Below are 26681 nucleotides of genomic sequence, written 5' to 3' on the forward strand. Positions count from 1 at the left end.
CAGCAAACACCAGAAGTATTTTACTCTTTGCAGACTTCAGTGGATACTTGGTTACCAAAATGCCCCAGCCCAGCCACTGGCTACTGCACGGAATAACAACTCTGGAAGAGTTTAGCTCTTTACTCTGCGAGCCCTACAAACTGAAAATTTGTCAGTGCTTGAAACAATAAAGCTGAATTCACATTGTTGTGTGCAATGCGCACACGTAGGTGTGAATGGGCCCATATCGTTTTTCTTTACAGTTTACAGTTTCCAAAGGTCTTTGAGCACTGCTTCCAGCCCAAGTGCCTATCAGTGTGGCATGTAGTCATTTTATATTTTGGTTCCACTTCATACTACAGACACAATTAATGGTCTTTCCTCCCAACCAGATGAGACTAACTACAAAGTCAAATAATTGGAAAACAGATTCATACTTTTCATGTATAGATATGTATCTAAAATGTTTAAGAAACAAAGTGTAGTATAGGCAACTTATTGTGCATGGATAATAATTATATAAATCAGTAACCAAAACCAATAAAAATTTATTGAAAGAAAAATATTAAATTGTGTGACTAGCAGACAGAGGGAGCTTATGCAGCGTGCACAGTTAAATTTTGGGGAGTTTTGGTGCTGTCACAACAGGGTTTGCTTCCTGCAGATGTCTTCTTCCTGCAGTCTTGTAATCATATGTACAGTTGTGAGTTTCTGCGTATCGATGAGTGGCACAAAAGTTATTTCCACATCTAAAATTTAAAAAAATAAAAATTGATTGAAAATTGTCAGTATTTTAAAGGAAGCGACCATCATTTATTAAGAAGGAATAAAGCAGTAAATTTTGCCTAGGATTGTGCACATTTAAAGACGAACTCCAACCCATCCCCTCCCCCATGCAAGCAATGTTACACCACAAAGCAGATGCTTATGTCTTGTACGGGTTTTAGCCAAATAGTCACTGTTTTTGATTGATTGGGGCTACTATTTTTATGTCTAAAGTGAGACCCATATTTCCAGCTGCTGCTAGAACGAACCATCCATTGCACAGGAAAAAAAAAAAATTTTATCACTATGGTTCACCTGCAAAAATCCAGTACCATTGTTTAGCTGGAAGGCAAAAGGGAATAATGGACAAGGCAAAATGCAAACTACTAATCAGGAGATCTCACTACAGAGCCCCACAAAAGTATATATGACCAGCATAAACTCCAACATATCAGTCTCAGCAAAAAATGAATTTGAATATTAGGCTGTATACCACCAAAATGTCTAAAATCAGCAAGAGATAAAAACTGGGTATATGTGTGTGCATATATCTAAAATATATATATATATATAGAGTCTCATAAAAATGAGTACACTCACATTTTGTAAATGTTTTATTATATTTTTTCATGTGACAACACTGAAGAAATTGCTACAATGTAAAGTAGTGAGTGTACAGCTTGTATAAGTGTAAATTTGCTGTCCCCTCAAAAAAACTCAACACGCAGCCATTAATGTCTAAACCGCTGGCAACAAAAGGGAGTACACCTCTGAGTGAAAATGTCCAAATTGGGCCCAATTAGGCATTTTCCCTCCCTTGTGTCATGTGACTCATTAGTGTTACAAGGTATCAGGTGTGAATGGAGGGCAGGTGTGTTATATTTGGTGTTATCACTCTCTCTCTCATATACTGGTCACTGGAAGTTCAACATGACACCTCATGGCAAAGAACTCTCTGAGGATCTGAAAAAAAGAATGGTTGCTCTACATAAAGATGGCCTAGGCTATAAGAAGATTGCCAAGACCCTGAAACTGAGCTGCAGCATGGTGACCAAGACCATACAGCGGTTTAACAGGACAGGTTACACTCAGAACAGGCCTCGCCATGGTCGACCAAAGAAGTTGAGTGCACGTGCTCAGCGTCATATCCAGAAGTTGTCTTTGTGAAATAGACGTTTGAGTGCTGCCAGCATTGCTGCAGAGGTTGAAGGGGTGGGGGATCAGCCTGTCAGCGCTCAGACCATACGCCGCACACTGCATCAAATTGGTCTGCCTGGTTGTTGTCCCAGAAGGAAGCCTCTTCTAAAGATGATGCGCAAGAAAGCCCACAAACCGTTTGCTGAAGACAAGCAGACTAAGGACATGAATTACTGGAACCATGTACTGTGGTCTGATGAGACCAAGATAAACTTATTTGGTTCAGATGGTGTCAAGCATGTGTGGTGACAACCAGGTGAGGAGTACAAAAAACAGGTCTGTCTTGCCTACAGTCAAGCATAGTGGTGGAAGTGTCATGATCTGGGGCTGCATGAGTGCTGCCGGCACTGGGGAGCTACAGTTCATTGAGGGAACCATGAATGCCAACATGTACTGTGACATAGTGAAGCAGAGCATGATCCTCTCTATTCGGAAACTGGGCCATAGGGCAGTATTCCAACATGATAAGATCCCAAACACACTTCCAAGATGACCACTGCCTTGCTAAAGAAGCTGAGGGTAAAGGTGATGAACTGGTCAAGCATATCTCTAGACCTAGAGGAGAATAAGGGGGGATATGATCAACATGTTCAAATATATAAGGGGTCCATATAGTGACCTTGGTGTTGAGTTATTCACTTTACGGTCAACACAGAGGACAAGGGGACACTCTTTACAACTGGAGGAAAAGAGATTTCATCTCCAAATACGGAAAGTTTTCTTCACAGCAAGAGCTATGAAAATGTGGAATAGACTCCCACCAGAGGTGGTTCTGGCCAGCTCAGTAGATTGCTTTAAGAAAGGCCTGGATTCTTTCCTAAATGTACATAATATAACTGGGTACTAGCATTTATAGGTAAAGTTGATCCAGGGAAAATCTGATTGCCTCTTGGGGGATCAGGAAGGAATTTTTTCCCCTGCTGTAGCAAATTGGAGCATGCTCTGCTGGGGTTTTTTGCCTTCCTCTGGATCAACTGTGGGTATAGAATTGGGTCTATTGGATTGTACGATTTTTTTTTTTTTATGGTTGAACTGGATGGACTTGTGTTTTTTCAACCTGACTAACTATGTAACTATGTAAACACCTATTGAGCATCTATGGGGCATCCTCAAAACGGAAGGTGGAGGAGCGCAAGGTCTCTAACATCCACCAGCTCTGTGATGTCGTCATGGATTAGTGGAAGAGGACTCCAGTGGCAACCTGTGAAGCTCTAGTGAGCTCCATCCCCAAGAGGGTTAAGGCAGTCCTGAAAAATAATGGTGGCCACACAAAATATTGACACTTTGGGCCCAATTTGGACATTTTCACTTAGGGGTGTACTCACTTTTGTTGCCAGCAGTTTAGACATGAACAGCTGTGTGTTGAGTTATTTTGAGGGGACAGCAAATTTACACTGTTATACAATCTATACACTCACTACGTTACTGTAGCAAAGTGTCATTTCTTCAGTGTTGTCACATGAAAAGATATAATAAAATATTGACAAATATGTGAGGGGTGTACTCACTCGTCAGATACTGTATATACATACATACACATGGTATATGCAAAACGGGAAATTGCTCCTTTTGTTATTGATCGTATTTTAAGAATATGCTTGTACTGCAAGAATCTGGTCAAGTACCAACCACCCATAGCACTCTGATGATGGTTATCATTGGTGAAAGCGACAAAGATTTAGCAACCTAATGTTATTAATTTATTTTGGTTTTTTTTTTACGTTTTTTTAAAGGGATGCCCTGAATGTAAATGATCACCTGCACTCGAAGCTTGTTGCCAAATTGGTTCTCTTACGACACAGGAAACAGTGCTTAGTCATTTTCTTCTTATTGCGAAAGGCAGGCTTTACAGGAGGAAAAAGATGTGTTGCTTCAACTGTGAATAAGACAGAAGAATACCTTTTATAGGTCACTTACAGCACTGTGGTACCCATGAAAGAAATAAATTCCCTCCCAACACACACAAAGAAGCAGTTCTTTGGATAAAAAGCACTTCATGCCATTATCAAGATATTTGCTCTGGTTTTGTGCCCTGTGCTACAATAGAGAAAACTGGAATTTCTGTGCCAGGAAAACAAGCTCCAAATTTGAGGGCAGGAACAAAGTTGTGTCTTTATGATTAGCACATCAGGGTAGATACAATAGCCATTTGCTAAAATCATTTAAGTTCATTTTTTTCCTCATTAATGTACACACAGCACCCCATATTGACAGGAAAACACAGAATTGTTGACATTTTTGCAGATTTATTAAAAAAACAAAAACTGAAATATCACATGGTCCTAAGTATTCAGACCCTTTGCTTGTGACACTCATATTTAAGGAGCTGTCCATTTCTTCTGATCATCCTTGAGATTATACTGATTGGACTTGATTAGGAAAGCCACACACCTGTCTATATAAGACCTTACAGCTCACAGTGCATGTCAGAGCAAATGAGAATCATGGTCAAAGGAACTGCCTGAAGAGCTCAGAGACAGAATTGTGGCAAGGCACAGATCTGGCCAAGGTTACAAAAAAATTCTGCTGCACTTAAGGTTCCTAAGAGCACAGTGGCCTCCATAATCCTTAAATGGAAGACGTTTGGGACGACCAGAACCCTTCCTAGAGCTGGCCGTCCGGCCAAACTGAGCTATCAAGGTAGAAGAGACTTGGTGAGAGAGGTAAAGAAGAACCCAAAGATCACTGTGGCTGAGCTCCAGAGATGCAGTCGGTTGTAGAAAGTCAACCATCACTGCAGCCCTCCACCAGTTGGGGCTTTATGGCAGAGTGGCCCGATGGAAGCCTCTCTCCAGTGCAAGACACATGAAAGCCTGCATGGAGTTTGCTAAAAAACACCTGAAGGACTCCAAGATGGTGAGAAAAAAGATTCTCTGGTCTGATGAGACCAAGATAGAACTTTTTGGCCTTAATTCTAAGCGGTATGTGTGGAGAAAACCAGGCACTGCTCATCACCTGTCCAATACAGTCCCAACAGTGAAGCATGGTGGTGGCAGCATCATGCTGTGGGGGTATTTTTCAGCTGCAGGAACAGGACAACTGGTTGCAATCGAGGGAAAGATGAATGCGGCCAAGTACAGGGATATCCTGGATGAAAACCTTCTCCAGAGTGCTCAGGACCTCAGACTGGGCCGAAGGTTTACCTTCCAACAAGACAATGACCCTAAGCACACAGCTAAAATAACGAAGGAGTGGCTTCACAACAACTCCGTGACTGTTCTTGAATGGCCCAGCCAGAGCCCTGACTTAAACCCAATTGAGCATCTCTGGAGAGACCTAAAAATGGCTGTCCACCAACGTTTACCATTCAACCTGACAGAACTGGAGAGGATCTGCAAGGAGGAATAGCAGAGGATCCCCAAATCCAGGTGTGAAAAACATGTTGCATCTTTCCCAAAAAGACTCATGGCTGTATTAGATCAAAAGGGTGCTTCTACTAAATACTGAGCAAAGGGTCTGAATACTTAGGACCATGTGATATTTCAGTTTTTCTTTTTTAATAAATCTGCAAAAATGTCAACAATTCTGTGTTTTTCTGTCAACATGGGGTGCTGTGTGTACATTAATGAGGAAAAAAATTAACATAAATGATTTTAGCAAATGGCTGCAATATAACACAGAGTGAAAAATTTAAGGGGGTCTGAATACTTTCCGTCCCCACTGTGTAATTAAATATATATATATATATATATATATCCATCCCTATCTATCTATATAATTAATTTATTTATATATCACACTTTTTTCACTCCATACACTGTTGTAAATACCAAAGTATAAGAAGTAAATGGTGTCAACTTGTGAAAACCAATAAGAAAGTGCTAAGGTGCAATTAAAAAGCCAATTAATTAATGAAAAATACACCCACTGTTAAAACGGTGGTAAACTCTAAAAAACAGAACAAAAAAACAAAACAAAAACAAAACAAAAAAAAAAAACAGTGCACGTTTAGGAAATATATGCATTTTACCTACAGGTAAGCTTTATATAAGTGACAAAGCAGTTTACTACAGCTTTAAAACAAATACTGAGGCCAACAGTCTCCTTTTTGGAAAATGGTATGGAAAGCATCAATACAAATGCGTGTGGGGATCCAGAAGGGTGATTGTGGATGTCTGTGGGAAGGGAATCGCTTGGGAGGTTGTACTGCACAGTCACTCAGTCCATTAGAGCAAGAGAAGAGAGATGATAATAATATGGAACATGGAAATGCTGCAGCATGAATACGGTGTAACATTAGCTGCATGCATGGCATTTTTTTTGGCAGTGTATGTTATCAGTAAGCCCCTGGAATTCATTCAGCAGTTGCTCAGCACAGTGTTTCTGGACCTGCAGACCCATCCTGATACCTGTTGCTAGAATCATCCATTGATAAGTCTATGAACTGGATGACACATAGCCCTTACCCATTTTCTTTCCAAAATCTGCACTGGCCTCACTCTCTCCAAGTCCATGAGAAGTCTAGGGAAAGATTAAAGAAAAATAGTATTCATGTTTGATGAGGATGAAAACAAATATTCACATTGATGACAAAAAGATAATCGAGTTATGGCAATAAAAGAAAATTGGCAAAAAGCGTAATTAACTATGCAACTAACAGTTTTATATTACTTTAACCACTTACCCACTGGGCACTTAAACCCCCTTCCTAACCAGACCAATTTTCAGCTTTAGGTGCTCTCACATTTTGAATGTGAATTACTCAGTCATACAACACTTTACCCATATAATATTTTTGTCCTTTTTTCCCCACACAAATAGAGCTTTCTTTTGGTGATATTTAATCACCGCTGGTTTTTTTTTTTTTTGCACTATAAATAATATAAAAAATAAATAAGAAAAAAAAAAGGACTGGAAATTTTGTAAAAAGATGCATTTTTCTTCGTTTCTGTTATAAAATTTTGCAAATTAGTAATTTTTCTTTATAAATTTTAGCCCAAATGTTTACTGCTACATATATCTTTGATAAAAATAACCCAAATTAGTGTAAATTATTTTTGTGAAATAATTCTTTGTGAAAGTTAGAGTTCACAAGCTATGATGCCGATCACTGAAAATTGCTCACACCTGATGTACTGAAGGCCTTTCTCATTTCTTGAGACCCCAATGCCCTGTAAACACGATAGGATTTTCGACAACAAAATCCATGGATTTTTTCTGATGGATGTTGCCTCAAATTTGTCTTGCATACACACGGTCACACAAACCTTGTCGGAAATTCCGAACGTCAAGAACGACGATGAGCCTAGAAAAATTAAGCTCAATAGCCAGTGCGGCTCTTCTGCTTGATTTCGAGCATGCGTGGAACTTTGTGCGTCGGAATTGTGTACACACGATCGGAATTTACGACAACGGATTTTGTTGTCGGAAAATTTGAGATCCAGATCTCAAATTTTGTGTGACGGAAATTCCGATGGAAAATATTAATGTTTGTGTGTACGGGGCATAACAAGCCAGGACAGTATAAATACGCCCCAAATGACCCCTTTTTGAAAAATAGACATTCCAAGGTAGTTAGTAAGAGGCATAGTAAGTTTTTTTAAGTTATTTTTTCCCACAATTCTTTGCAAAATGAAGATTTTTTTTTTTTACAAAAATGTATCATATTAGCAGGTTATTTCTCACACACCGCATATGCATACCACAGATGACACCCCAAAACACATTCTGCTACTCCCCTTGAATATGGCGATACCCCACGTGTGAGACTTTTACACAGCCTGGCCACATACAGAGGCGCAAAACATGCCTGACATTTCCTGACAGTCTATAACACTTTTGAAGGCCCTGGAACACCTGGATAATGGAAATGCCCACAAAATGACCCCATTTGGAAACCAAACACCCCAACGTATATTCAATGAGGCATAATTGGCCTTTTGAACATGTAATTTTTTTCCATACATTTTAGGAAAATGTGGAAAGAAAATGAAAACGCATTTTACAATGCATTTTTTAATGGAACTGACGGCACTGATGAGGATCTACTGATAGTGTGGCACTGATGAGCACCATTGGGCACTTTAGTGGCACTGTAGAGCACAAATGTGGCACAGATGTACACTAATGGGGCATTGCTGGGCACTGACGTGGCACTAATGGGACACAAATGTGCACTGCTGGGGCACAGATGTGGCACAATTGGGTAATGATGTGGCACAGATGGGCACTGCTGGACACTTGCAATTTGGGGAAAAAAAACTCACGCAGCCTCAAGTTGCAGCTTCTCCCTCCACTGCTCACACGACCTATGTGAGCAGCGGAGAGAACCGGACAGGACGCTGATTTGTTGACAATGATCACTCTGTCATTGGATGGAGCGATAACGTGGTAAAGGGCCACTCTCATTGGCCCTTTACCATGATCCGTGACCCGCTGTGTTCCGTGAACCCGGAGGGCATGGACAGCCCTGTGTGCGTGCCCCAGGGGGCGCGCGGGAGCACAATTCTGGGAGGACGTAATAGTACGCCCTCCCAGAGTTATCGAGCCACGCTGTAGCCGTCATTCGGCGATGGCGCGGTTATTAAGTGGTTAAGGGGACTTCAATCTTTTTTGACAACCCATTTTACAGCACATGGGTACCATCTGACCATTTTGCTACCAGGCCCTGCTCTGGGTTTTTCATCTCAGGTGGCTAGGCCATTTTTGCAATTCTTCACTTTATCATTTTTCACTTACAGCTTCCAGAGTTTGTAAAAGACCATACATTTTCTGAAAGCTCTGGACAAACAGAATGAATAGATGGTACTACTGATTTTGTAGACCCCATTATAGTTAATGATTTGTGTTTTTTTTTTTTTTTCAATCTCTATTAATAATGCACACAAACACAACATAACTAAAAACATTCCTACTAAATCTAAACGATAAAACTGTACTGAGTTAACAGCTTCCAGACCCCCCCCATGCATATATACTGCGACAGGGTGGCCCTTTTTTTGTTTATAGCGCAAAAAATAAAAACTGCAGAGGTGATCAAATGACACCAAAAGAAAGCTGTATTTGTGGGGGAAAAAGGACACCAATTTTATTTGTGTACTACGTTGCATGGCCGCGCAATTGTCGGTTAAAATAACACAGTGGAGGCTGGTGTTTTTTATTTTTTTGGGGGGGGGGCAGCAAACATCTGGTGGAGCGGCACTAGCACGACTGCCAGCTACCCCCCGCGGCACGGCACTAACACCCCCCTCCACCACCCGCTGTCCTTACCGTGGATGCGGGCGGCGAGAGCGCCAGTCGGAGCTGCTGTGACCATCTACCAGCGTAGCGGGCTCCTGTGTTTTCTCCGCGGTGTGCTCCTCCTGGCGCTAGGTGTCCAATAGGATCGCATGACGTTTTGGCCAATTGGGAAATGGGTTTCATATCTGCTTCCTGATTGGCTGGGAGGAGGATCAGTGTTGCAACAGTGAATATTTATTCGCTGTTGCAACACACCTGGGTGGGCTCCAGACGCATCCTCTGCGACCCAAGCCCACCCTATTTTGAAGCCTATTAGAGACTATGGCTCTAATCAGGTGCTTTAAAAGAAAAAAAAAAAAAAAACCCTGGCTGCTGCAATTCATGTGCCCGGTCCCCCGAAAGGGGCCGGACACATTAATAGGGGGTGACAGCAGCAGCCGTGGATAGATTCATGCTGTGCAAGAATCTATCCACTACATATAGGGGGTAAAAAGAGGAGAGAGGGGGCGGTGCCTGGGCGCCCCTAATGGAGGGGCCGCCACTGCCTGGTCATGGGGGTGGGAGTAAACATTTCCGGAGGTGAAGAGGTTAATAAGGAACAAATATTTGTAATTTCAAAAAAGTGTCCCTTTTAGCAAAACCAGGAAAGGGAAAAAAGGTACTCAGACCAAAGGAGCTACACTAAAAGTCTAGAGGGTTGGCTTTACACTTATATGTCGTGAAAAAGCCCAACCTGAAGTTTCGTTTGCATGCTGCACTGCAATAAAATCATGCAGGCATTTAGCACAATGCAGCTTTACATTGCATGGCAATACGCTACCATGCGTAGAATATGCCATGCATTTTAAATTGTTCATTTACATCTTAATATAAAACTTGCCTAACTGTGCCCATTGATGCACATGACAAATTAGGTTGGAGTTCTAGGATCAAAAATGCCCCCGTATTAGTGGTCAGAAAAACGTACCAGCATTGGTCAGAACAGAGGTGCAACTATAATTTCCAGAAGAAGAGGTCAGCAATAACAGCAACCATGTATCCCTTATGACAAGTTTCCTATAACTACTTTTGAGAGAAGATATCGGCCCCATAGAGAATGTTATTATAAAACGATTGATTCATAGAACTGCACTGTGAGTAGGAGCAGTAAAGCACAGCCCTTGTGTAGCACTGCAAAGCAAAAAGCAGAGCCTGTGTATGTAATGAACAAATAAGTCTGCCCCCCATGCACATATGTAAAATTACAAATTGTACACAGATACAAGGATTTTAAAACAAAAACATTAAGATGGAATTACAGCTTAAACCTAACTTAAAACTGAATATGTATTACACCCGCGCTCAAACCAAAATATATATATGCTAAACATAAAATAGAAATGAAGAACAAGAAAAATAAATAAAAAAAGAAGAACAAAACGGAAGCTGCTGTCAAGCAATATGAATAAATCCCCCAATGTAGGGTAAAGACAGCACTCTACATCTACCATAAATATCAATGCTTATAGTGTATAAATAAATTCACAATTATAATCCACATGTATAAAGTGCTCGGAGCATAAAAAGTCAATCCACATAAACAAACCTGCGTTGTGCCCAGTCAAAAGTGTGCTCTCTCCTCCGTGCCTTTAAATATATACACCGCACACACCAGACATTGTTCACATCCTAATATGAAGTCAAATAGTGCTTTTTTTTTTTTTACTAGAATGCCATGCATATGGTAACTGATGGTCCTTGGTCCCTTTAAGTTTCAGCCTCTGGGTCCTTTGCCTTTTTGAATATGCCTCCGTCCCTTTAAGAGTACTCAATAGTAAAGTGCATACTAATGTACTTTATACATGTAGATTATAATTGTGAACATATTTATACAATATATGCATTGATATTTATGGTATATGTAGAGAGCTGTCTTTATCCTAATTTAGGGGTTTATTTCAGACGTGCTCTGCTTGTGTCCCATCAATCTCCAGGATTTTCCTTTAATCCAACTGTCCACAAAAAAAATAAACAATTGTATTAATTTTTAGAGAAAATATGTAAAATAATTTGAGAAACACATGACATGTTAATCATGGCAGTAATTACCATGTGGAGACCGTGGAGTCACAAAGCAAACAAATGAAATACTTACAATGAAGATGCTCCCTTTGTCATTAAGAGAGGCAACTTTCTCATTCTGAAGATAAGCTGAAGGAGCAACAACAGTGCGGAATCTGGAGTTTTCCCTACTTCCACTTCGAGCCAGCGAAGCAAAAAATCTCAGGTTAAGTGAGCCCACAGGTTCCTGTGATGATTTGCTGGCTACCTCAGTCACTTCACTAGCTTCCACTTTCGCAACCGCACTGGATCTCTTTCTTGGAGATTCCACTCTAACCCCTCTAAATCTAGACGTCCTAGAAAAAGTGGGATCAGCCATGCTTCGGAGCTGCAGAGAATGGAAAAGATTGTGTGACGCAGGTGGCCTCAAGCCCCCTACATCAAAGCATTTAGGCTGTCTCTGTGTTTTTGGGAAGACATTATCATTGATTGGGCTATAAAAGTGAATGGGGGACAGAAATTTGTTCCTTGGAGGATTCACTTCTGTTGCATTAATAATCCCAGTCTCCATCAAATCAGAGTTTAGAGCATTTGGGACTGAGGCTTGGTGGGTCTCAATGGTGGGAGCCTCTTTTTCTGTTTCAGCCAGTTCAAATTCTGACTTTACCTTCCCCAAACTGCACAGTTCCTTATACTGCTCTGAAGGTCCCACATCTGTTAACAGTGCAAAGCACTCTGTGCCTGATCTAGAAGCTTCTTCAGAAGAAATTATGTTTAGATTTGAATGCAAGCTTGAGTCATTATCTTTTTCCAATATATCTTTTTTAGGTAAGGAATTAATATGGGGGATGACGGTTTTTGTCAAAAGTCGGGCATTTTCAAGTTCTATCGGGGATACTTTGGGGGGGAAGGTAATACTCGCAAGTGATGAAATCACTGCTGAACTTTCCAACGTCTCCTCTTCCTTAAGATCATCACCAGCATTCTCAGTTAGAGTATTAGCAGCAGCAGCAGTTAGAATAGAAAGTGCATTGTGGGAAGACCCAGAAGCATGTAGGTTCCCAGGAGGTAGGCACGTCTGTCCAATGTGCGGAAGGACTTTTAACATCCTCTGACGACCAGATACCACTGAACCATTTGAGGGACATGGAGCCATAGGGGGTCGTGGTCTTAAGATTGACGATCTCCTCAGCTGAAAAAAAATAAATAAAAAAAACCAATAGAGACAGTCAACATTTCCTGAACAGGTTAAAAAGAGAACAAGTATGCACAGATGGTCTGGAACAGGTAACGACAATTTTCTATGTATCTAAAGCTACCCATTGATAAGACAAACTCTCATACAAATCAAGATATCAAAAGATCTTCCCATCATTGCTGCTGCTGTACACTAAGCCCACTTAGACATTTCTAACTGACTTGGGGGAGAAACCTATGTACATGTGCTGCAAAAAGAAAACTTTCGGTATTAGCAAAAAAGAGAATGATTTTAAGATAGCTTCAGAGATTTTTCAATGTGTGGAACATATTTGTAACCAATAAGGAAGATTCTGAATCCAAAGCACTCAACATGTTGGAAAAATCCTGAGATGGAGCCCTAAAAGTTCAGCATTTACTGCTTCTGTTTGTTAGCCAAGATAGGTAGAGGAGCATAGGAGGCAGACAATTTAACCCCTTCAGGCCAACAGTACGCATATACGCGTATCTGTTTTTGTGCAGTGCACTCCCAGCACAAAGACAAATACACATCGGGAGCCCCAGGTCCTGTACCAACGATCGGGACCCGAAACTCCTGGTTCCAGGTCACCTGATCGCTGTGATAGGCTCTGATTGGCTATTACAGTGGTCAATGTGAAGCCTGCCCCTGTATTTCTCTCTGTGAATGGAGAGGAAAAATATATCGTATCTCCTTGCAGAGAGAGATAAATTAACAACCAAGTGTGAAAAAAAAAAAAGATAAATACCTAGATCAAGATTTGATGTAGGTCAAGGCCAGGGTTCGTGTTTGGGTAAAGTAAGGGTCAAAGGTCAAGGTCAGTCAATTAGGATCTGTGTGTTTTATGTAGGATAAAAAAATAAATAAAAAAAGCAAAATTCGCACTAATGTTTTTGGGCCATACTATGGGTACAAACTAACAAATACATATGTGTTATCGCTGCGATCGTATCGGAGGGAGCAAGAGAATTTGTTTTGCATTGTTCTTTGGTGGTAGGTTATGGTAGAAAAAAAGAAATATATACGGTAGGTAAATTAAAAATAAAAATGATTTGTTACTATTTTGGGCCAGCTTTCCTTTGAAAAAAAAAAAAAAAAAAAAAAATCAGGAGATATCCATTACCATTTACCACCAAATGAAAGCCCAATTTGTTCTGGGGAAAAAAAAAAAAAAAAAAAAAAAAGGTATAATCCACCTGAATGTACAAAGTAGTTGTGACGATGTGTGGCTTCATAACACATGTCAAAAGTTGCAAAATTGTACTTAGGCATGAACTAAGGTTTTACCCTTGGGCGCAAAGGGATTAAGCAGCAGGCTTTTCAATTTAAAGTTGAACTATAGGCAACGTTTTTTTTCATTTTGGTTACAGCAAGGGAGGTTGCTCCCTTAACCAGAACACCCATCATATTTTAAATTTCTTTTTGCCATCTGTGCCCCATTGGAATATTTCCCCTCATTTCCAAATTTTGGGTTGTCCCCAGAAAAGTAATAATCTTTTACTTTCACTTTCAACGTTAATGGTCACCAGGGCAAATAGAGGGTGAGTTTCCTTAATGGGGGCACAGACAGCAATAAAAACTGACAAGCGTTCTAATCCTCTCCACTCTATTAAAAAAAAAAAAAAAATAAATAAAAATAATAAAAAAAAAAAAAATTTAGTCCTCCACGGCTTCTGCCATGTTCATGAAGTAATGCTCATTCCTTTTTTCCTGTATTCTATATGGTTTTCTTTGCCATAAGTGACATCCCCCCCTCATTATATGCTTGTTTCGTTATTTGCGGGTAGATCAAGTGAAAAATACAAAGTGATATGTGAGCCACACCTTCAAATTCACAAATGCAACCTTCCCTTATTTCTAGATCTTTGTATTGTTACTCTAATTACCCCAACGAGAGTTCCATCACTGTGAACATTTTTTTTTTCTCAAACGTTGTTGGTCTCTGTTTTCGGATGCCAAATCTTCAATAAATAGATTTTCAAAGGAAAAAAAAAAAAAAAAAAACCTTTGCTTTTAGTTATACTTTAAGGAGCCTTTTAAGCCAGAGATTAACCTCCCCCTGTTAAGCACCTAAATTCCAACTAAACCAGCAATCTAAGGCCTGATTACGGGATAACCCTTTTAGACTCCGAAATGCACTGGCTTGCTGCATTTGTCATCTTTGGTCTTCTGTTATGTGGCCAAAAAAGCAAGATACGAGGAAAGAGAAAAGTAGGAATAGAAAAGACAGGAAAAAAAAAAAAAAGTAAAAGTAAAAAAAAAAAAAAAAAAAAAAAAAAAAAAAAAAGAAGAAGGAAGGATGATGAAAGATGAAAGGTTGTACTGGGGGCCATTCACAGGAAAAAAAAAGAAAAAGGAGGAAACAAAACAAAATAAGAGGAAGATGAAGAAAAAAAAAGAAAAGAAGGAGGAAAGAAAAAATTCATGGACTTTGTGCCATGCATAAGAAGAGAGACAAAGATGAAAAGAAGGAAAACCAGACTTGCTGTACTCAGGACCATGTCTACCGAGAAAGAAGGAAGAATTTCTGCTCTTAAAGTGGTTGTAAAGTTAGTTATTCCAGTTCCTGCCAGCCCCTCTGCAATAACAAGATGTACTACAAAGCGTGTTTTTTTTTTTTTTAATTCGGCAGCTAAATAACTTTTGTCATATCTTCGATGTGCGGTCACGTGTCTGTCCGCCGCTCTGCTTCCCCAAACTAAGGACTATAGTGGGAGGGGCTAAGTTTCCCCTCTGACATCAGCCAGGAGGTCACGTGAGCACAAATCGGCAATGTGAACAAAGGAATTTAGCTGAATAATAAAAAGACAAAAAAACAGAAAAAAAAAAACCAACACACACACTGTGTAGTACATCTGGTTATTGCAGAGGGGCTGGCAGGAACTGGAATCACTAACTTTTTCCCAGACGAAATAGCGGCAGGAGGAGAGGGGTGGCGGAGGAGACAGCTCACTACACTGACTCCCGAGCTGACAAAGAGAGGAAGGGGGAAGAGTAGTGCAGCGGGATGACGGAGGCACCTAACCTGACCACGGTATCATGTATCAGCAGCCATTATTACCATGGTCAGCACATTAAGAGGGACACAGGAACAGGCAGGATCAACCAGGTATATTACAACATAGAAAGGTAAAGATGACACTGCAGAAGCACTATGCAGTTTAACATGCTTTAAAGGAACAGAATTTTTTTTTACTTTTAGGGTTATAATCACTTTAAGATCACAAGTGAAATAAAATGTTATTGTTAAAAAAAGGTATAACCTCTTAGTCGCGCACTCTGGACTCAACAAAAATAAATTGATTAAATAATTACCGTGAGCAGCCCGTAGTGTACCATAAAAGTCAAATGTGAAAAAAGAGATTGATAAATTTCATACCGTGCTCAATAAACCAAATCATGCAATATAAATTACTCATATAAACATATGCATATGACAAATATGAATGAACTGTAAATGCGATTAATAATAATAAAGTTCATGAACCGCCACCAAACGATTCTTCAATCCAGTGCACAGTGAAAATACAATTCTGTGAAAGGTGCCGTCCTCCACCAATCTAGGCAATGGAGCCGGTACGCCAAGTTGCGCTCCAACCACAATGGCGGAAGTGACGTATAACATGTGATATTAATACGTCACTTCCGCCATCGTGGTTGGAGCGCAACTTGTCGTACAGCTCCATTTTATGTGTTCTTAATGGAATGAGTACATTTTTCAAATAAACGGCTACAAGCTACACTATGAGGAGCTTCTCTTTCTTCCTTTTTTGATCTACACATCTTGTTTGGCCATATCGTTGGGGAGAGACGCCGTAATCGGTTGGGACATCGTGATAACTGTTCTCTGCTTATCTGACACCTGTCAGATCCATCCGGTAAGTAGGATGTTTGCCTAGATTGGTGGAGGACGGCACCTTTCCCTTTCACAGAATTGTGTTTTCACTGTGCACTGGATTGAAGAATCGTTTGGTGTCGGTTCATGGACTTTATTATCATTATTAATCGCATTTACATAGTTCATTCATATTTGTCACATGCATATGTTTATATGAGTAATTTATATCAAATGATTTGGTTTATTGAGCACGGTATGAAATGTATCAATTTCTTTTTTCAAAACAAATTGTTAGTGGACAAGGGTGACCCTGTTAAGGGTAATAATCGCCATGTATAAATTAAACCAGATACTCCATCACAAATATGGTTTTGAAAAGGGACAGTTGAAATGCACAAAAACATAGGCTGATAATATGAACTTGTGTGCATGTAGTAGAGTGTGTAATGTAGAAAGAAGAATGCTAGTTAAAAGAATTTTTTTATGTATTCTGTCACATTTAAAGACCTTTTTATTGAGGTCCATGCTCTCCATCTTTGATTTCAACAACTTCATTTTGATTCTAGTGATTGAATTATCTATTATTTGATCAGCAGATGGAGAAGCCTCAATTTCATCCTCATCTTCGGCGTACAAGTTATTGGCCGAACCTCCACTACAGAGAAGACAAAAATAGAACACTTTACAGAAGAAACACAAGCTGCACACATACACAAGCATAGCCTCCCAGATAGGATTATACATCCACCTTCACCTTTATTTCACGCAATTCAAAAATGTATTACAGAGCCACTAAGGACTTAACCATGAAACATCATAATTTTATAGAGAACATTATAGTCTGTAGTTGTATTTAATTTGTATATGGCTTTGGTGGGAGATATAAAGGGGAGTATTTATTTTCAATGTATTAATGAATAAATTAAAGCATATTGAGAATGTCCCTTTGCTGTTATCTGTGGATATGAATGTTACCATTGTAAGAAATCAACTCTCCATATATTTTCAATATGTGGCAAGGTTTTAAAAACCTTGTATGTTTAGTTTGAAACTATCTACACAAAGGCAGCCAAACTTGCTCATTGCATATACAGATTCAACATCCTCCTCAAAATACAAGTATACTGCACGTGTCAACTGACCCGTTAAAAACGCACTTCACTTCCTACGGGGCAAACTTTTTACTAAAAGAAAAGTTGGGCTTTTTTTTATTTTTCAAAAATTATACTTACCTAGGTGGATGCAGTATCAGTCCAGTGCTGCATCTGTCCCCCCGGTGGCTCTAAGGCCGAGAACCAAGCGATCAAACACCGCTGATTGCTTGGTTCTCAGATCTCCGTGTGCAGAGAGCTGGTAAATGTCAGTCGCCGCTCCCTGCTCTGCCCCCTCCTCCCTCACTGGAGCGCTGGGCTGTGGAGGGGGTGGGAGCGGACAGCTCAGGCTCTTAGCGGCTCGCTGAGAGGCTGATCTGGGTGGTGGTCCAGGCATGTGGGCAGAACCCGAATTTATTGTCGTGATCTTGCCTGAGCCTGGACTGGCTCTGGGACATCAGCCGACAGCAGTCTTCAGCCCGCTGTCTGCAAAAAAACAGGTCACAGGAGTGCAGAACGAACTGCACTCCTGTGATCAACAGGAGAAGTACAGCCAAACAAGCTTTGGGTGTACTTCTCCTCTAAGAAATGATGCATAGTGATGGCAGATAGAATAAATGTGCCCTCTGTTTCAAAAATATTTTTTTTTTTAGTTCTGCCCATAATAAATAAAACGCATAACCACAATACATTCCCTTTCAGAAAGGGAAAGGTTCCTGTAATCATTAGAACAATGCTCATCTTGTGATCCTACCAGGAATGCTTCCTGTCCTAGGGTGACAACGCCCACTCATTGTACCGTAAGTATCAAAGTGCAGTGTTGTCATCCTAGGCTGCTCTCCTTATTTAGACTACAAGCCCCCCCGCCCATCTACATAACATAGGGAGGAAGTCTATAGTTACTTCAAAGCTGATAACATTATTTGAGCTTTTAGTTCAATGCACAGACATTACAAGGACACTGGGTGGCTGGCAAGATCTACAAGAATTTTTCTCTATGTGCAGAAAATGAACTGGTAAGCTGCAATGTGTATTACATTTATGTTTTCGGTTTTGATAAGTTTTAGGGAAGACACAGATAGGGTATTCAATAAAACCCCAAAGACACTTTTTTTGGTGGTATGGCCCTTTAAAAACGTCCTGCGCCAGATTTAAATATCCCTGCCACTTGTTTCAGTAGCTTTACCAACACGTGCGCCAAATTCATGTAGTTCTTAATAGCGCCATTTTAAAAGTGCCACTAATACTGAGCTAGATTAAAAAATAATTACCTCCAGTTCATAGATAACAAAACTGGAGGTAATTAGGACCAACTTCACCTTGCCGTACAGAGACAGGTAGAGTGCCTGTCTCTGCACACTGCATAGCAGGTGGCATGTTTGTCACCGCTACCACCTTCCTTTCCCCCACCTGTCACTGGCTTTACAGACAACAGCCTCCTAGTAACCAGTGACGCTGACAGGGGGGACACTAGTTTCCTATCAGGTCTGCTCTTCCTTGTGATTGACAGAAGGCACGTGGGTGGATTCTATAGCCAACAGCAAGCTATCTATTCATTATGGATCTAACCACTGCCAGCTGCCAATCAGAAGGGAAGCAGACCTGATGGGGCACTAGTGTCTCAGCTTCCTGATCAGGTTCCACCCACCCACTTTAACCTATTGTGCACCATGCTGTTTGGGTGACAGCAGCAGCAGCAGGAAAGCTCAGCTGCATTGAGGACATAGGGTCTATACTTACACTCCAGTCTCTGTGCACCACCACAGGCAGTGAATGCCCCAAAATTCAACAACAGGTACATGGATCTGTTGTGCACACCGACATTCATCGTGCAGAAGAATGACAGGATCCTAAAGAGTGCCATGGACTTCTTTATGAATTCCCCAGAGACACTTTAAATTACATAAGTCTACCCTGCTTACCAAAGCATGAAAAGTCCTTGTAGGTCACACACAGCTGGCTGGTTGGGGCAGCAGTGCTGAATGCTGTAGTCTGTACAACTGTTATTTGTACAGCTTAGTGCAGGGGTAGGCAACCTCGGCCCTCCAGCTGTGGTGAAAACTACAAGTCCCATGAGACATTGCAAGACCCTGACATTTACAGGCATGACTCCTAGAGGCATGATGGGATTTGTAGTTTCATCACAGCTGGAGTGCCGAGGTTGCCTGCCCCTGGCTTAGTGCATAAGCCTAAAGGTGTAATGTTTTTGCCGAGGGTTGTATGGGCATGTGCAGATAGATATAAAAATGCCAAACCTCCACAGGGGTCCCGGGCCCTAATTACATTCTCTATAGAGAAGGAAATGGATGGCTTCTTTCAATGGCAACCAATCTCTTTTTAAACCACTGACCTTTCTGCTTCCATTTTACCAGCGCACATAGGAATAGGCAGGCTGATAACGGACTGATGTGCACCGGAATACTATTATGTTTGAAAGTCAAATTTTCATAACGCAGTCCTTTTAATAAGAACCTGATGACATGACTCTTCATATAAACCCATGATTTACCTTAGAGATTCTGATAACGGAGTTAAAGCGCCGTTCCTTTTGTCCACCACGCGAAAGAAATTCATCTGATCTCCATCGCGGTATACCAAAAATGTAACCTGCTTATTAGAGGAGAGCTTTTCCTGCATTTCATCTTGTACAGGATCCACAAATTCAGCCAGCTCTCTGATCGGGTCCTCCAGAGGGACTGGATACAGCAAACAAAGCAACGCATGTGTAAAGTAACAAAAAGACAAAAAGAACAAACATTAGACTTAAAGTGTTGGTGACGTTTAGGTAACTAAGAACACACACTCATTAGTCATCACCACACCAATATAGTTTTTTTAACGCTAAATATTAAAAAGGAGAAGTCCAGCCAATGCTTGTTTAGCTGGGCTTTTCCTATGGATCACAGGAGTGCAGTTCGTTTTGCACTCCTGTGACCCATTTTCAGCAGAGAGCGGGACGTCACGGATTTCAGTCCAGGCACCTCATCATCCCGACAATGGAAGTCTGGATCCTCCAGGTGCCTGGACTGACACCTGTCTCAGCCTCTCAATGAGCAGCTGAGAGCCTGAGGTGGCCTGCTCCCCGCCCCCTCCACAGCTCAACCCTCCAGTGAGCGTAGAGGGATATGAACAGAGAGCTGTGCAGTCTACAGCTCTCTGCTCACGGACCTGTGAAAACCGAGCGATTGGCGGTGTTCGATCGCTCAGTATTCAGTGCAGAGGCACCAGGGTACAGATGCAAACAAGATATTTGGGGGGCACACCCTAAAAGATGCATTAAAGCTGGTGCAGCCATAAGACCATACAGCAGAGCAAAATATTACAGCGCACACATGCAAAAAAGACATTTACCTCCAGCAGGGCTAGTTTAAAACACCTAGACAATTTAAAAAATATTATCAAAAAATATGGGGATCTCTGAACCATGAGAGCAATACACTCTTTCATTAAGTACCTCTCATTAGTGTCCACTTGTGTCATGGGTGGAGACCTCAAAGTTCTCCCATATAGAAGAGTGTATTGCTCTCATGGTTCAGAGAAGCAGGATCTCCCAATCTATGGATAGTGTAGGACCCACTAATCATGGGGTACTTTGACGCAGTAAGTGGGCTTAGCACCATATAGCAACATGGTGTGACCAAATCTCCATATTTCTTGATAATATTTTTTTACATTGTCTAGGTGTTTTAAACTAGCCCTGCTGGAGGTAAATGTCTTTTTTGCATGTGTGCTGTAATATTTTGCTCTAGGTTACAGATGTAGCATCGGACCCATGCTGCATCCACCTAGGGAAGTATAAATAGGGGAAACCTGGAGGAAGTTATCCATGTGTGGAGACATTCCAGGAAAAGAAAACCCCCCTTTTCCCAAGATTTTACCTGGAGCTTTGGGCTGGAGAAGCATGCAGCCTGAGACACAAAGGCGAGACTGACAAGCATGGAACAGGTACGTGCTCTTGACAGCCCCCGGTAGTGACTACAGGCATAGCAAACATTTACTTTAGAGAAAGCCCACAAGAATTAGAAAAATTCCTCAGGAATCTCCCTTACCTTATCCAGCTGCAGGGCTCTGTGTTAACAGACCCAATCTTCTCCTCTCACGGTGGGCTCAGTTTAGAAAATCTTCAGCGACTGGGACCCCGTTTTTTAAATTGGGGAATCCACAGCCCTGGGCCCGTAAAAAGCACCCCGCCAGGAATATGGCTGAAAAAAACAAATACTGGATCCCGGGGTCCAGCTCTCTAAAAAGAGAAGCGCTACGGGCAAAACCTTGTTTCTTCGGACACGAGGCCCGGGTACCATTCAAAATTGGCCTGGAAAAGACACTTAGAATGGATCCGGTTGCATAGCTTGCCCTAGTAAGGAATATTCCAGCGGAGCTCAGCACAGCACATCTTTACTCGTGACCAACACCTAAGAGACTGGCAAAAAAAGACGAAAGACGGACAGCTCCGGTTGGAGCCACTGTACTAACAATCCGATGTTAGCAAAGCGATCTCCCCTGCTGTTCTATTGTGTTCTGATAGGGGGATGGCCCCTCTCGCCAGAACACTCTGATCAGTGATATCAGCCATTGGTTAAATTCCTACAGGATTACCAGTTTCGAGTTACAGAGAAGATCTAGCACTAGAACTATATAACATTCGTGGCGTTACCTCATGTGTGGTGCGAACACAGTTTACATATGCGTGCACAACCTACGTATTGGATGGAGGCACTTTAAAATAATATATATATATATATATATATATATATATATATATATATATATATATATATATATATATATATATATATATATATATATATATAAAAAAAATAATATAATTTTTTTTTACACTGTCCCTTTAATCTCTTTTTTTTTTATCCCTTTTAATCCTATCACGAGAAATGTAAACATCTCTTATGATAGAAATAAGGGATGATAGGTCCTCTTTATGGCGACATCTGGGTTCTATAGGACCCCAGATCTCTTCTCTACCCTGGAAAGCATGAGATCAATAAAAAAGGCAGTGTTTACTGCCTAACAGGAAGCGACATCATGATGTTGCTTCCAGCTTCCTAGACCATAGAGATAGCCAGGGACTTTCTGGTCTGGTCCCCGGCCAGCTCTGATCACCCAGTGGCACCGTAGGATCAGATACTGGGCCCCCCTGCACAGGAGGGCCCGGAGAAGCGCCGGTGGGCAGCAGCCTGTAAAAGCAATCCAGCGGCTTATCAGGTGTAAACTTGTCACAATGAATATATAAAGAGGCTTTTGTTGCTTACTTCCTCAAAAATGTTGGTTGCCTGGTTGTTATGCTGACCCATAATAATTTCTGACTCACTAACCTGCAGTTAGCATCCAGATTAGTATATCTGCCCCAGGTCAGGGATACAAAATATAAAGAAAAAGGATCAGCAGGGCAACCAGGTGACTGGCCTTTTCAGGAAAGGTAAGCAATTACAGCTTTCATGTTTTCCTCCTTAAAGATAAAAGCTTGGAAAATTGTCCAAAAAGAATTATAGAAGGGAGAGGTCAGTTTACCAGATATAATAATAGTTCATACTGCTAGACACCATTTGTTCACAATTCTATATATTTAAATCTGAACACCGGGCAAACAGCTAAATATAAAAAGATAGAATACATATACAGGAACTGCCAAAAGCATTTGCATTACTGTCCATCCAGTCCTGAGATTTACAATGCTCTGCCACATAGCACAGCTGGACAGGAGACCTGATTTTTAAGTAGCACTTACAGGTCTTGTTCCACCCCCAGCCTGTGACTGGTCAATAAAAGAAGAAGATGCAGCAAACTGATTAGCTCATCTGTTTCTCTGTTCTCTCCTCCCATCAGAATGCAGAGCCGATTGGTCCCTTGTGCTGCGTCTCCCTCCTCAAACACAGGTATTTAGTTTGCATTTAAAGAAATAACATGCAATGATGTATTCTCAAAAACAAAGCCACATTGATTTGGGTCTCTTAGATCTGCCTGGAGTTCAGCTTTAATGAGAGAATATATATAGTGTATTAAGATTAGGGAAGTGAAAGTGTTCAAACATTTTTCGTAAACATTCTTCCACAACATTGCAGTATCATTCAGCAGCACTTTTTCTAAGCCGCATTCGACAGTCATGTATGGATTTCAGAGTTCAGTGGTGCTTTAAATGACATCTATTTAAATTCAGGTGGTTTCATGTGTACAGAACCACGGATGTTCTTTTCCGGGAAGCTTCCTTTTTGGAAACGCCTTTTGGCAATAAAAACAACAAATTCAACTTAACTGGCCCGGCGAATGTATAAATATTTATGAAACAAACAATCTTACAATGGAAAGTTGTTTTTTTCTTGTGCTCAGGATTTAACAGATTCAAATCGTCTGCTTTAGTTTGAAATCAGGCCTTACCTTCAGTCTTGCACACTTGACCACGCTTTTCATAGTGTGCATTAGAAGCTACAGCAAGTCAGATAAAACCCAACTCATCCTCCCCCGCCCCCCCAGCCTGACCATCCATGAGCCACCCCCCTTTCATTCATTGGATTTCAGTTCCGTCACTCATGAAGGCTCAGCATCACATGTAAAATGCAGCCTTCCTAGAAACAACCACTCCTCTAGACCAGGGGTCTTCAAAAGGGGTTGTGAATCCTCTTTTTTTCTGAATAAACAAAAATATCATACTTCCCTCCACTGTGAAGTTAGTTTTGCACAGAGTGGCTCCGATCCTCATCTTCTGGGGTCCCCCAACGGCGCTCGCGGCTCCTCCCCACATTGGGAAACCACCTAGGACAGTGTTTTTCAACTCCAGTCCTCAAGGCACCCCAACAGGTCATGTTTTCAGGCTTTCCATTATTTTGCACAGGTGATTTGATCAGTTTCACTGCCTTAGTAATTACCACAGCTCTTTCATCTGAGGGAAATCCTGAAAACATGACCTGTCGGGGCCCCTTGAGGACTGGAGTTGAGAAACACTGACCTAGGAGAAGTGCTCCTGAGTCCAGCATTTTTTGTCCATAGACACAGAATGCCGGACTCGGCCCCGCCCCCCGTGTCATTGGATTTGATCGATAGCAGCGGGAGCAAATGGCTGTGCCGCTATCAATCTATCCAATCAAGAGCCGAGACAACGGGCAGAGAAGGTGAGTGCGTCTCTGGCGTGGTAATTACGGGGCTCAGATGAGTAAAGGGGGGGGGGGGGGGGGCTGGTCAGTGACAGTTTACCCCTTTAACCACTTGCCTACCAGGCCAATTCTGACACTTCTCTCCTACATGTAAAAATCATATTTTTTTGCTAGAAAATTACATACAATAACCCCCCCAAACATGATATGTTTTTTTTAGCAAAGACCCTAGGGAATACAATGGTGGTCGTTGCAACTTTTTATCTCACATGGTATTTGTGCAGCAATTTTTCAAATGCGTTTTATTTGGGAAAAAAAAGTCAGTTTCATGGATTAAAACTTAAAAAAAAAAAAACCAGTGAAGTTAGCCCATTTTTTTTTCTTCACAGTGTGAAAGATGATGTTATGCCAAATATATAGATACCCAACATGTCATGCTTTAAAATTAATTGTGAACACTTGTGGAATGGCGCTAAACTTCGGTACTTAAAAATCCCCATAGGCGACGCTTTAAAAATATTTACAGGTTACCTGTTTAGAGTTACAGAGGAGGTCTTGGGATAGAATTATTGCTCTCGCTCTAATAATCGCAGCGATACCTCACATGTGTGGTTTGAATGCCGTTTACATATGTGGGCGTGATCTACGTATGTGTTCGCTTCTGCGAGCGAGAACGCAGGGACAGGGGCGCTTAAAAAAAAAAAAAAAAAAAAAAAGTATTGTTTATTTTACTTTTATTTTTCTATTTTGACCCTTTTTTATATTTTTTTTAATTACTTTTATTCCTATTACAAGGAATTTAAACATCCCTTGTAATCAGAATAGGGCATAACAGGTTCTCTTTACAGCAAGATCTGGGGTCTATATGTCCCCAGATCTCACCTCTAGACTGGGATGCTTTTCAAATGGAGAGGTTGTGCGTGACGTCATAACATCGCGCCCAGCCTCCGAAGGGTTATAGAGACATCCGGAGACCATCTGGCCCCTCGGATTCATTATGATCAACTTCCGGCGCTGGCTGATTCCTTCTCTGGCTCGCCGATCGCATGGGTGAACTGGTATAAACACCGGAGGGCGGCGGTGGGGGGGGGGTGTATTGGATGGTTTTCGTGGGGGGAGAATGTGCCTTTCGCCGCCTGTAAAAACAAACCACTGAACAGCCGCTATGATTGTTTTTATGGTGCAGGGAATCGCTGGCTGTAACTGCAGGCATCATTCAGACATCACCAAAATCTGCAATATCATATGATGGCGAGCGGGCAGGAAGTGGTTAAACTTTCTAAACAAAGGGCCAGATTATTCTCTTTCAGAGTCTAGAGGGGCCGGACTGTGGCTAGTAGGAGTAGAAAACGTCCTGTGTCAGTAACAGTGCCCCACCGTTGGTGCCCGTGGGAGCAATAGTGCCCCACCGTTGGTGCCCGTGGGAGCAATAGTGCCCCACCGTTGGTGCCCGTGGGAGCAATAGTGCCCCACCGTTGGTGCCCGTGGGAGCAATAGTGCCCCACCGTTGGTGCCTTTGGGAGCAATAGTGCCCCACCGTTGGTGCCCATGGGAGCAATAGTGCCCCACCGCTGGTGCCCATGGGAGCAATAGTGCCCCACCGTTGGTGCCCATGGGAGCAATAGTGCCCCACCGTTGGTGCCCGTGGGAGCATGAATGAGCGATGCACACTAAAAAACGCAGAACTTAAAGAGTCCCTGTCTCTGGATAGTCCTGACTGAGGCGACGGTGGGTATTACAGACATTTATAGTCATAATTGTTAGGCCTCTTGCACACAATACTCCTGTTTGAGCATCTACTTTTTCAGACTTTTTAAATGTATTTTCAAGCACATGTGCCCGCACAAATTTCCGTGCATGCGCGAAAGCTTGTTCTGGCATTGACAATGTCAATGGACAAATCTGTGCAATTTGCACGCAAATGTGCGCATGAGGCATAAATTACTGACAATGCAGATTTTTCTATTTATTTTTTTACTGAAGAATACACTGCGCTTGTTCACATGCCTGTGTGCATAGGCACATTACAATTAATGGGCTGTATTTTAGCTCAGTAAAAAAAAAAAAAAAAAAAAAAAAAAAAAAAAAAAGCTGTACTGAGCATTTTCAAGCTGCAGTGTGCAAGAGGCCTTAGCGTGAACGTTTGATATTTTGCAACAAAAATATCTAGTGGCAGTGATTACAATTGGTGTAGAAAGGGTTAATTGCTTAGTTAACCAAACCCAGCGACGATCAGTCTGCTGGCATTTGATTGCGGTCCCGCAAGCTGGAAA

The 26681-nt window shown here is 41.5% G+C and overlaps 1 protein-coding gene across 1 annotated transcript in view; it reads right to left on the reverse strand.

Moving 5' to 3' along the window:
* Positions 1 to 507: 507 nt before the first annotated feature.
* The window catches only part of ZFAND4 (zinc finger AN1-type containing 4), a 76025-nt gene continuing 49851 nt past the window's right edge, over positions 508 to 26681 (reverse strand). The window contains exons 5-10 of the mRNA XM_073596526.1: positions 19815 to 20001; positions 16722 to 16869; positions 11255 to 12352; positions 6348 to 6402; positions 3700 to 3817; positions 508 to 728 (exon numbers count right to left, since the gene is read on the reverse strand). Coding sequence (XP_073452627.1) covers positions 593 to 728; positions 3700 to 3817; positions 6348 to 6402; positions 11255 to 12352; positions 16722 to 16869; positions 19815 to 20001 — 1742 coding nt within the window. The 3' untranslated portion in view covers positions 508 to 592. The remainder of the gene's footprint in view (positions 729 to 3699; positions 3818 to 6347; positions 6403 to 11254; positions 12353 to 16721; positions 16870 to 19814; positions 20002 to 26681) is intronic.

Source organism: Aquarana catesbeiana, linkage group LG08 (assembly GCF_042186555.1).
Source record: "Aquarana catesbeiana isolate 2022-GZ linkage group LG08, ASM4218655v1, whole genome shotgun sequence".
Classification (NCBI taxonomy): domain Eukaryota; kingdom Metazoa; phylum Chordata; class Amphibia; order Anura; family Ranidae; genus Aquarana; species Aquarana catesbeiana.